Raw genomic sequence first — 12,398 nt, 5'->3', positions numbered from 1 at the left:
GACTCCATGCGGGCGATTGCGATTTTGCCATGAGAAAATCGCGGCAAAAGCACATCTTTATTCATTCCAATTTATGAGCGTCAGCGATGCTTTTCTTGGAGCATAATCTTGCATCGCTGCCACCAGCGATAAAATCATGCAACAAATTTGCGCGATTTTCTATCACGTAAGTCAATGGGACTTTGTAATGTTAAAATCGCATCGCAACGCGCGTTTGTAGCATAGATATGTGATAAAAAGAAGCCTTCATGGGAATACATGGGAGATAAAAAAAAATCGCATGTCGCAGAAAGATAGAGCACACCACGATTTTTTGATCCCCTCAACATCAAATCAGTGAAACCGTCACAGATGGGAAGGAAACCATTGTAAATCATTGGTTTCATATTCTGCTTTTTTGCTGACTATCACAGCAGGCGAAAATTGCGCGATTTTCTCGCCAATATGGAGCCAGCCTTAGGGCTTCTACACACTAGGATTTTTTTTATGTGACAATATCGCTGCCTTTTTTTCAATGGGACTTTCTAATGTTATAATCGCATCGCACAAAAATCGCAAAAGCACAAACTTGTGAATTTTGAGTGATGCGATTTTAACATTGTGATATCAGGCTGTGAATCCTAGCTTGATATCGTGCTCGCCAATATGCAATTTTCCTGCGGATGCGCATTGTTTTTATCTCAAAACCACCTCACATCACTTCGGGGAAGTAGCGATCCTCTGCAGTGGCTAACAGCCGCGACGTAGGATCACGGAGTTTCTCCTATTGTTTTCAATGGAGAGACTTTGTACCGCATGCACCTAGCACGTGGTGCGATGCTGCCACCATCCCCTTTGAAAACAATGGGCAATGCAATGCGAGGGCACGCCCAAAGATAGGACGTGTCACGGTGCGATGCGGGAAGAAAAAAACCGCTTGTGTGTATGAGAATGGGGTTCATATTCATATTTGTGCGAGATTTGCTCGATTTTCTCGGCCGTGTGAAAACGGCCTAACCAGGTGTTTTACTGCATTTCCTGAATGTGTCATCGCACTCTTAGCCATAAAAGCGTGGTGCCAGGCTACTTTTCTGTGGCCCACCCTGTAATATGGGGCAACAGTTATGTAATGTCTATTTGTACCCCTACATACCTAATTTACCGGTCTCTAATAACTGGGAAGACGTAATAAGCACTTGACTGTGTGGTTGTATTGCATGCCTTAGGCCGGTTACACATCTTGCGTCTGAACCTTCAACCGGAGGTTCCATCATAGATCCGGCTGAAAATACCGGAAGGAAAAGCATGCGGCGCTTTTTCTTCCAACCATAAGCTGGGTGGAAAGCGGACGGACCCCATTATAGTCGATGGGGTCCATCCCGCGTAGTTCAGTTCTGTCCAGGGACGGGTCTATTCGGCCGTGGGAATTCCCCTTTCTTGCTCCACGAACGGAGTAGGAAAGCTTAACCCCGATGTGAAAGCACCCTGTTAAATAGGCTGGACTAGATGGACATGGTCCTCATTCGGCCTTACATACTATGTTACTATGTTATACAAGGAATGTTTTTGGATGAGTCTACAGTTCGATCTAAGGGTTATTTTTGTGTTCGCTCTGATTGCGTAAAGTTTAATTTAACTTAAATGTCCAGATTTCCTAATTGATCATGTAAGCCTGTTTGGTAGTTGGTTCTTCTAACTCCTCTCCCTTCTCGCCATTTCTTCCTCCCCCTTCCTATATGTGAAGGGTTTCCTGTGCCTGTGTTCCTGCCCCCAGCACCATACCCCTCCCTGCCCCCACACACTTTGAAGCTGTGTCCATTTTATAAAGTCTCCGGGGAGATAAATACATTATTCCTGCTGAACATCCCCCAGCACTCTCTAATGTATCTCCTTCTCTTTGATGGATGAATCACTTCGGAAATGCTTAACTCCTGCCCTGCCGGTGCTCTAAATGTATATTCGACATAGGTTTAGATTTCCATGCCTCCTTGAAATCACTCTATGTCTCATTCTACAATCTGACCTCTGTTATATGGTCGGAGGCAGGTCATTTAAAGGGTTACAAACCTTGATGGAATTATGCATTTCTCTAGGGTCAAAGAGATGTCTCGGAGAGGAAAAACCCTTTAATAATGGAAATGCATACGTGGCACAGCTCATCCATCTATACTTTAAAGGATTTTTCCCAGAAAAGACTTTTATGATATTTCGACCAGATATGCCATATGTTTATTGTATGTAATGTCTGACTACTTTCTGTTCATGGACCCTCTGATTTGTTAAGTGCTGCAGAGTTTGTTGGCTCTACAGAAGTAAAGATTATGGTTATTATTATTCAGATCAGCATGGCCGAACCCTAATCATTATTCTTTAAAGGTTTTTCTTCTGAAAAGCCCTCCAACAATGGGATATATGTCTCTGTATGTGTACCTCCAACTATGAACTATAGCACTTGGGTGTCAGGACTGGTGTGCGCACTGGCGTAACTATAGAGGGTGCAGGGGATGCGGTTGCACCCGGGCCCAGGAGCCTTGAGGGGCCCACAAGGCCTCTCTTCCCCATATATGGAGCCCAGTACTATGAGTAAAGCATTATAGTTGGGGGCCCCATTACAGATTTTGCATGGGGGCCCAGAAGCTTCAAGTTACGACTCTGGGTGTGCGTGATTACACTCTGTGTGCAAAATAGCAGAATATGTGGGCACTAAATTAGCATTCATAAATTAGAGATTATTAAAAAATGTATCACTTATAGTGAGCTGCAGATAATAGAATGAGCACATTTTATCGAAATTGGCTGGACTTGCCAACAAACAACTTACAGCAAGTTTAAAGGGCCACGCCGGTAAAAATTTTTACTCATTCATTATGTAACTAGTCCCGAGGTGTATATAAATCAAATAGGATTACCTTGGTTAGCTATTTCTTTCTATCTCAAACTTCTGCAGTCCTTTTCCTCAGGTGATCATGCGTTCTCATTGTGATCAGCTCAGATTTACTTGGGTTTATGTGCTCTCAAATTAGTCAGTTTTCCAGTCAGCATAATCTGTGGACCATACCACACAAGATATTTAGAAGAGGATAGCGGCAATCCTATCACAGTTATTGATGAGGATCTCACATAGCTCCTGTCACACCGTTTTAATGAAGCAGATGATACTTCAGCCTCCTGACCATATACTTATGGTCTGCAATTTATTTAGATAGACACTCATGGCAATGTCTTCCCAGCAGGCAGAGACGGTACAGTTTACACATGGCCATGTGATGCTGTGCTGATGCCTCATGGGATTGATAACACAGAATAGTAAAAGATGATGTCTAATAGGTATCATGTAGGAACCTGCACTGCATGGAAGTGACTGCAATATATATAGGAGTTCTCCAGGCAATCAAATGAGGGGTGGAGGGTGGAAAAACACGTTTTTGTCAGCATGACCCTTTAACTTTTGACAAGAGATCCCTAATAGAGATGAGCGAATATACTCGTTTCGAGTAATTACTCGATTGAGCACCGCGATTTTCGAGTACTTCCGTACTCGGATGAAAAGATTCGGGGGGGGGGGGCGGGGGGAGGCGTGGCGGAGCGGGGGGTAGCAGCGGGGAACAGGGGGGAGCCCTCTCTCTCCCTCTCCCCCCCACTTCCTGCTGCAACCCCCCACTCACCCACGGCGCCCCCTGAATCTTTTCGCCCGAGTACAGAAGTACTCGAAAATCGCGGTACTCGGGCGAAAAAGGGGCGTGGCCGAGTAGGTTCTCTAATAATGCTACAGTGCTAAAAACATCTAATTTCCTTCCTGGTCTGTCTTTGTACTAATTGCTTTGTTCAATATTTATTAGTATTCTTTGTAACCACAATTCTAAAAAAGTTGAGACGCTGTGCAAAATGTCAATAATGGCTAAAAAGAAAGAATGCAATGTTTTGAAAATCTCATATAACCATAATTTATTCACAATAGAACACATATCATAGTTGAAAGTGAGACATTTTCCATTTTTTTTACAAAAAATTACCTCACTTAGAAATTGATGGCAGCAACACAATCCCAAAAACGTTGGGACAGGGTTAGCAAAAGGCTGGAAAAGTAAGTGGTACTAATGAAAACCAGCTGGAGGGTCAATTTTGACTGTGTAAAAAGAGCATGTTAGAGAGGCAGAGTCTCTCAGAAGCAAAGATGGTCAGAGGTTCACCAATCTGTGAAAAACTGTGTCTGCAGAATTGTGGATCAATTACAGAAAAATGTTCCTCAACATACAATTGCAAACACTGTGAATATCCCACCATTTACAGTACATAATATCATCAAAAGCTTGTTATCAGCACACAGTTCAAAGTTTTCCTTGTATGGGGTTACATTAGTGCCTATGGCATGGGCAGCTTATACATCTTGAAAGGCCCTACCAATGCTGAGTAGTATATAGAGGGTTTAGAACAACATGTGTTCCCATCCAGACATCTCTTTCATAGAAGACCTTCATAATTCAGCAACACAATGCTAAACCACATACTGCATCCATCGCAACAGCATGGCTTCATAGAAGAAGAGTCCGGGTGCTGAAACAGCCGCCTGCAGGCCAGACCTTTTACCAATAGAAAACATTTGAAACGCAAAATCCGGCAAAGACGACCCAAGACTGTTGAGCAGCTAGAATCCTACATCAGACAAGAATGGGACAACATTCCTCTCCCAAAACTCCCGCAATTAGTCTCCACTAGAGATGAGTGAACCTACTCGGCCACGCCCCTTTTTCGCCCTAGTACCGCGATTTTCGAGTACTTCTGTACTCGGGCGAAAAGATTCGGGGGGCGCCGTGGGTAAGTGGGGGGTTGCAGCAGGGAGTGGGGGGAGAGGGAGAGAGAGAGGGCTCCCCCCTGTTCCCCGCTGCTACCCCCCGCGCCGCCACGCCGCCCCCCGAATCTTTTCACCCGAGTACTGAAGTACTCGAAAATCGCGGTACTCGATCGAGTAATTACTCGAAACGAGTAGGTTCGCTCATCTCTAGTCTCCACACATCCCAGACGTTGACAGAGGGAATGATACACAATGGTAGACATGACCCTGGCCAAATTTTTTGAGATGTGTTACTGCCATCAATTTCTAAATCAGTTTTTTTAATAAAATGGAAAAATGTTTCACTTTCACCTTCTGATGTGTGTTCTATGTTCTATTATGAATGTGATATGGTTAGATAAGATTTCCAAATCATTACATTCTTTCTTTATTTACATTTATCTACATTTTCCACTGTGTCCCAACATTTTAGGAATTGGGATTGTAGAATAAATTAGGCTAACCTTCCTTACGTTCTTCTCTGCCTTCAGGCCTGGCTACAACAATATGGATATCTGCCTCCAGGAGACCTTCGTACTCACACATTGCGCTCTCCACAGTCTATGAGTGAAGCTATTGCTGCTATGCAGAGGTTCTATGGGCTGACCGTATCCGGAAAGTTGGACAGTGAAACAGAAAGGTATTGAAACTAATAATATTTGAGTTTTAAAGGGTCTCTGTGTTGTACAACTGAGTATACAACACTCATGGCTACAACTATTGTTTTTGTGCAGTATTATCATAGGGAATGTGGAAAAAAAAACCATATGGCCTACTTTGTTTCACCAACATGGGATGTATACTAAGTAGCAGGCAAGCTGAGGACACTTGCCTGGTCGGTTATCAGGGCCTTGGAGATGAGTGGACAATAGAAATTATTATGATACAGCTACTAAAGAAGGAAGACAAGGCAAAAGAGAGATGGAGAGTGTTGGAGAAGAAGGGTAGTGGTAGAGCGAAAAGCAGTTTAGGGCGGTGACCCAGGGAACAAAGGAAATAAATGAAAATTCCAATGATGGTGTCGTGGATTATTCTCACTGACCTTTATTTATCAGACATTATTATAGCCTTACTGTCTCTTGAACTTTCTTTCTACTGATTGTGACTGAGTAGGACATCCATAGGGTGACCATTTGTACCTGTTACTTCTCTAAGGGTGCGTTCACACATACTGATTTGCCACAGATTTTGGTGCAGATCTGCAGCAGATTTCACCCCTTCAATTTAAATTCAATTGAAAGGGTAAAATCTGATGCAGATCTGTGACACAGTCTGCGCCAAATCAGCTATGTGTGAACACACCCTAAGTATACACAGAACCTCAATGTGGCTGTAGCTAGAAAAACAGTTTTCTTCCTTCTGGAGAAGAGCCAATTTGTATACTTTTTCCCAGGATCATTGCCTGTAAGACTCGCTACAGCAGCTGGATCTCTGCAAATAGAACTCGTACCCTTTGTGCAAAAGCATATTCTCACAGCAATTTACTAATTAGGATTTCATTTACAGGGCAATGAAGAGGCCACGCTGCGGTGTGCCAGATAAATTTGGTACTGAAATTAAAGCAAATGTAAGGCGAAAAAGATACGCCATTCAGGGTCTGAAATGGCAGCACCAGGACATCACTTTCTGGTATGTAACAAAAAAATTCTGCTGTATATATTTAGTATTAGGGGCTGTCCTAGATTTTAACAATGTACAACTCTTTTTTTCCTAGCATACAGAACTATACTCCAAAAGTGGGTGAATATGAGACATATGAAGCTATCCGGAGAGCTTTTGCAGTATGGCAGAGTGTAACCCCACTGCGTTTCCGTGAGGTTCGATATGTGGACATAAAGGATGGTCATGTCAAGCATGCTGACATAATGCTTTTCTTTGCTGAGGGGTTCCATGGGGATAGCACCCCTTTTGATGGGGAAGGTGGTTTTTTGGCACATGCGTACTTTCCTGGGCCAGGCATTGGTGGAGATACTCACTTTGATTCTGCGGAACCTTGGACATCCAGGAATGATGATCTAGATGGTAAGAAGAAGGACCATGAATTGTAGCAAAGTCTTTAGATGGAAACATTTAATTAATCTTCACAGAGAACTTGTCTGTGAAGAAACTATAAGATATAGATCAGCAAAAAAACTGTAGAAGAAAGAAGAAGACATTAGAAATCATTTAATGAAGCCAAGAATTAAAGAAAGCTTTCTGTTTCTTTTTCTGATAGGGAATGACTTGTTTCTTGTGGCTGTCCATGAACTAGGCCATGCATTGGGTCTAGAACATTCCAATGATCCTTCAGCCATTATGGCCCCGTTCTATCAGTGGATGGACACTCAGAACTTTCAGCTACCAGATGATGACCGCAGAGGTATCCAGCAGCTCTATGGAAGTGGTAAGAGTCTGGGGGAAAAGTATGAAAGCCTGGTTGATGAATATAGAAGCCTACGCAAAAGCAGGAAGGTTTAGACATTTTAGGCTAAAGTTTCAATCGAGTATAACGCCACATGACAGAGAAGACATCTTGTTGTTCGTGAATACCAAACCCTTACTGTATATTAGGCACTGTTTTAAAAGTTAACTTGCACTAATGCATTTGTAGTATAATTCTTTACAACGTTCCCCAGTTTATATTTAAAACCTTTTCTAGGTAATGGAGAAATACCAACACATGGACCTCATCCTACCCGGGGACCAAAACCGACTCCACGCGAACCTTACAATCCTAATGATCCCAATGTGCCTTATGGACCAGATATTTGTCAAGGCAATTTTGACACCATTGCTGTTTTGAGAGGAGAGATGTTTGTCTTTAAGGTTAGTTTGGTAGTAGATGTATCCATGTCTGTATAGTCCATCACTCTCTATGTGTCCAACTCTACAGTCAATAAGTTGTCTTTCTTTCTTGCTTACTAAGTTATTTCATTGTAGGAGCGCTGGTTCTGGCGTGTACGGAATAATCGTGTAATGGACGGGTACCCACTACCTATTGGACAGTTCTGGCTTGGACTTCCAAGTTCTATAAACTCAGCCTATGAAAGAAAAGATGGAAAATTTGTCTTCTTCAAGGGTAATTACTTAAAAGCTAACTTTCTTCCTTGCATTATACATTACATACTGGAATTTATAGTTTATTGTTCTTTTTTTTTAAAATTGCAATAGTCTAATCTAGATAAACTATTTAGAAACTATTTCAAAACTTTGGGGATATTTATATCTACGCAGGGGACAAGCATTGGGTGTTTGATGAAGCCATCCTTGAACCTGGATATCCCAAGTCATTGAAGGAGATGGGTAGAGGAGTACCAACTGATAGAATTGATGCTGCACTCTACTGGATGCCCACTGGAAAGACCTACCTATTCAGAGGAAACAAGTAAATGATGATGTAGACAAATCTCCTAAATCTTTGAAACTCATCTATATTGCCTTCAACTACATTCTCTCTCTTTCCATCGTTTAATTCAGGTATTACAGGTTTAATGAAGAGTTCAGAGAAGTAGACGCGGATTATCCTAAACCTGTCAAAGTGTGGGAAGGAATCCCTGACTCCGTTCGAGGGGCATTCATGGGTAGTGATGGAGGTAGGGAAGACAAAACCTGAAATGAAAAGCAAATAATTGGTCCATGTTTGTATTGGCTGCGTATGTAAGTTTATTTTAAGAGGGACAGGAAGATAAATTATACCTCCCAGGGAATTTAGAAGCAGGCCCTTTGAAATCTAATAGGGCGATTCTTCTTGTCATTGGGGGAATGTTTGGATGCTCTTATACGCATTAGGTCAAAAGCAAATTCTGTGTCCCCATTCTGTATCATCAATCTGGGAGGAGAGATAGCCCTACATACCTCTCATAGTTTAAAATGAAGAGTGTGTATACAAGTGTGGCCATCTCTCCCATACCTGATTATACAGAACAATAGACACTTGTCGATGTTCCAGGTTAAGAAAAACCCTATAATTATTTGCTGAGCCATATATGTTATACATAAATCTATTTCTTTATTGGCGCAAATAATCAGCTGTTCAGCTGCATCTGGTGCCATCTGTAGAATATTGATCTTCCTATGGTAAAGATAAAAGTTGTAGCGATCTCATTCACTGGGTTGGAGCCTCAGGTGTAGTAGCCGTAGGTCTGAAGAGTAGTCAAGGAGGAGCCAGGAGTCAGCAATGGGAGGTCTCAGTGTCATGGTACAAATGAAGGAGATGGACAGCGTAGTCAGAAGGGTAGCCAGAGGTTGGTATCAGAAGGTCTCAGTAAAATAGTAGAGGAGCAGGCAATAATGGAGCTGATCAAGGCTTGGAGCACAATAATCACACAGGGAAGGAGTGTCACGGCCAGGCTTTTATAGGAAGTCCCAATTAGCGGCAGGGTGGGGCCAGAACAGGGAGGCAGGGACTAAACTAGCAGGAATATAGAACAAGGCTAGATTTCAGCAAAGGAACTGTCCAAGTCATGGATGTCCTAGTGGAGAGAGCTGCCGACTGGAGTGCAGGAGGTTGCTGGTTTGAGCCCTGACAAAAGTTGAGATGACAGAGGGCACTTTAATGCTTGGACAATTTCAAGCATTTGTTTTGTACTTGAGTCAATACAGATATTCTTACATTAAAAAAAACGTTAACATTTGCATCTTATGCTGGACCTTATTGAATTTATTTTTCTTCTTTCACCTTATTCTTCTTGCCTTACTTAAAGTTTTCTATTTTTTCTTGTTTTTCAGCTTTTGCATATTTCTATAAAGGTAACAAGTATTGGAAATTTAACAACCAGCAACTAAAGACAGAAGCAGGATTTCCAAAGTCTGTCCTGCAGGACTGGATGGGCTGCAGCACTGCCCGCCAACCTGAAGACACCGATGAAGAAGTGGTGATCATTGAAATAGATGAAGCCAATGGAGGAGTGAGCACCGCAGCTGTTGTAGTTCCTGTCCTCCTCTTGCTTTGTGTCTTGTTCCTTGGACTAGCTGTCTTCATCTTCAGACAGTATGGCACCCCCAAGAGGCTTTTATATTGGCAGCGTTCATTACTGGACAAAGTGTGAGACCTCATGGATCTGGACCCTGCCCCCCATCACAATTTCTCCTGCCCTCCTCCCACACATCCCTCACACACAGATATCATGGGGAGCAATTTCCAGGGAAGGGAGGAAGGGAGAGTACCAGTTTACACCAACTTTGCCGCTTTTATGCGGTTGGATATTGCTATGTTTAACCCCTTCACTGCCAGATTGGAACTATGTCATCCATAACGGTTATTGCAGGGGTTCATGTATTAAATTTGATTGGCTATTGGTCAGGCAATGCTCTCAGTACAGCCACCACTTGCAAAATTCAGAGCAGAGATGGATACCCTCCTAAGGTCAGAAAACGCACATACAACTCCATGTTTCTGACAGACTGTGTTTTTTTTTACTTTTCCAAACACCACCAGCACCCCATCATAGATGCATACGTCTATCTAACAAGTGAGAATATTCATAAACCGCTGCCTTGTTTTTGGATGGGTACAGGAAAGTACAATGCGAGTGGGGGGGGAGAGCAACCTGTCTGACCATGTGAGCTTATGTCTACATGCCAAGAGGTTGTGGCTTCTGTGTCATAATGCCAATAGCACAATTAGATTTATGAATATCCACAAGATGGACATTAAAAGTAAATAAGAAGACGATTTCCTTGAGTCTTCACTAATATTGTCACAGCTGTGTTGTGACCTATCGATCTCTTAACAGACTTTAGTCACGACAAACTATTAGTTTCATTTGGGACCAAAGTATTTCCATAAAAGAAAATGTAACAAACTGTGTGTGATGAGGATCTTGATTTTTAGTCTTGTTGAATATAAAGTACTGTCTATGATATGTGACCTAGAGAAAGTGGAGATAGTTTAGCAAGTTGTGCAGAGCAGGAATCTCTGAAGACAAAAGAAGGGACACGTGTAAGGTCAGTATCAGTAAGCTCCCAAACTGCCCTGGAAAGTGCCCTGTATCTCTGTAAACCCATACAATGGCCCACATTTACTAAGATCGTTGCGCCTGTTTTCTGGTGCACTTTGAGCCAAAATTCTGGTGCAAAATTTTTGGGGATTTATTAATGATTTGTGCCCAAAATACAACAGTGTGAAACGCTCGCCCTTTTTTTTTCCGCTTGAAAGTGTGCATGGCGATGAAGACATAATTTTTGCTAAATTTATTACTGGCATGCGCTGGTTTTAAAGAGCAAATGAATGGCCTAAAGTAAGTCAACCAAGAGTTGGAATTAGTAGTAGATAATGTCTAATTTCATGCAAGATGCGCCAGATCTATCACGCAGCATGCACCACTAGTGACTGCCTAGTCTAAGTTTACGTTGCCTAAGTATTAGCGTTAGTAAATGTGGGTCATTGTTTTTCTATACCGCCTTCTCTGTCCTCCGTCACCCCCCCTCCCTATTCTATTGAATATTATACTGAAAGATTTAACTCTCAGGGTTATCTGCTGGTATCTGTACCAGATATTGGTTACTGTTTTACAGGTTCTGGCAGACATAGCGTTATGCTGGTTTTCTGTGATGGATGGGGTAATCACTGCTCTGAAAGATTATTTGCAGGTATCTGGCAGAGACAGATTTTGGGCTGTTTCCCATGTCTCTGTCTTAGAAGGGGGTTAATGCCTGCTTGTAGGTCTGTGATGTGGTTAATCATGGTTCCTAGTACCCCTGTAGCTGGAAGTGGAGAAAACCATTGCTCTGCAAGTGTCTTAGGCAGAGAAGGGGTTAATCAGAGCTTTGCAGGGTGGGGGCTTCTGACAGGGTGAGGTTAAGGAGGACAGATCACATGGTACGGTCAGGGGGGTGGGGGATCACATTTGCTTGTTTCCTGTCTTTCTCTGTATCTTTGGTTTATATTTTGATTATTATATTATTATTTGATAATGAGGCAGCTCCTGCAGGTCAGGCCGCTTTGCATTTCCCACCTGTCCACTGCCAGAGGGGTCAGTGGATCAATACAGATCTTGTCTAGATTATGCTCCACTGATCCCTCCTGCAATGAGTTAGCTGACTCCTTCACCCCTCCTCCCCTCAAGCATAGTGGATGGGGGTCCGAGCTTGCACAGTATTTGGGGGTTGGAGAGAAGCGTAAGCTCTTTCGAACCTAACTCCAAGTGCCTTATATCATTGAGTAACCTCAGTTTCGGTCCTGTGTGGTGCTGAAATGCGTATCATTCCATGGTTTACCCTAATTTATGGAGGGGATTGGGGGCCCACCTATTGGTCAAATTAAAGCTTGTTTTATGTGGACAAAGTTTGTGTTTTTTATGTTTTTTACCGTCTTTTATAAAATCACCTAAAAGCTATTTGTCATGAACCAATGGTTTTTGTAACACTAGAAATATAAAAATACAAAAAAAGTGTATTCTTTCTTCTGTGTGTATTGATTTTGCAGGTTTCCTACTATTACAAGCAAGCAGTGATGCTATACAGTGACACACTGCCTCTCTACAGCTTTCAACAAATTATCATTGTATACCAACTTAAAGAGGTTGTCTGGATCTGAATTATTGATGACCTATCATCAGGACAGATCATTAGCATTAATGGGCAGGGGTCCAACGTTCAGGGATCCCCA

The 12,398-nt window shown here is 42.5% G+C and overlaps 1 protein-coding gene across 2 annotated transcripts in view; it reads left to right on the top strand.

Annotated features, from left to right (window-relative positions):
- MMP14 (matrix metallopeptidase 14) overlaps nt 1-12,190 on the top strand; it is a 37,961-nt gene extending 25,771 nt beyond the window's left edge. For both annotated transcript variants that reach the window (XM_066603968.1, XM_066603967.1), the window contains 9 exons: nt 5,302-5,450; nt 6,317-6,439; nt 6,525-6,832; nt 7,026-7,193; nt 7,449-7,615; nt 7,730-7,868; nt 8,024-8,174; nt 8,267-8,382; nt 9,518-12,190. In XM_066603968.1, coding sequence (XP_066460065.1) covers nt 5,302-5,450; nt 6,317-6,439; nt 6,525-6,832; nt 7,026-7,193; nt 7,449-7,615; nt 7,730-7,868; nt 8,024-8,174; nt 8,267-8,382; nt 9,518-9,837 — 1,641 coding nt within the window. In that variant the 3' untranslated portion in view covers nt 9,838-12,190. The remainder of the gene's footprint in view (nt 1-5,301; nt 5,451-6,316; nt 6,440-6,524; nt 6,833-7,025; nt 7,194-7,448; nt 7,616-7,729; nt 7,869-8,023; nt 8,175-8,266; nt 8,383-9,517) is intronic.
- Nucleotides 12,191-12,398: the final 208 nt, after the last annotated feature.

This window comes from Eleutherodactylus coqui, chromosome 5 (genome assembly GCF_035609145.1).
Source record: "Eleutherodactylus coqui strain aEleCoq1 chromosome 5, aEleCoq1.hap1, whole genome shotgun sequence".
Taxonomy (NCBI): Eukaryota; Metazoa; Chordata; class Amphibia; order Anura; family Eleutherodactylidae; genus Eleutherodactylus; species Eleutherodactylus coqui.
This window is presented reverse-complemented; position numbering and strand designations above follow the sequence as displayed.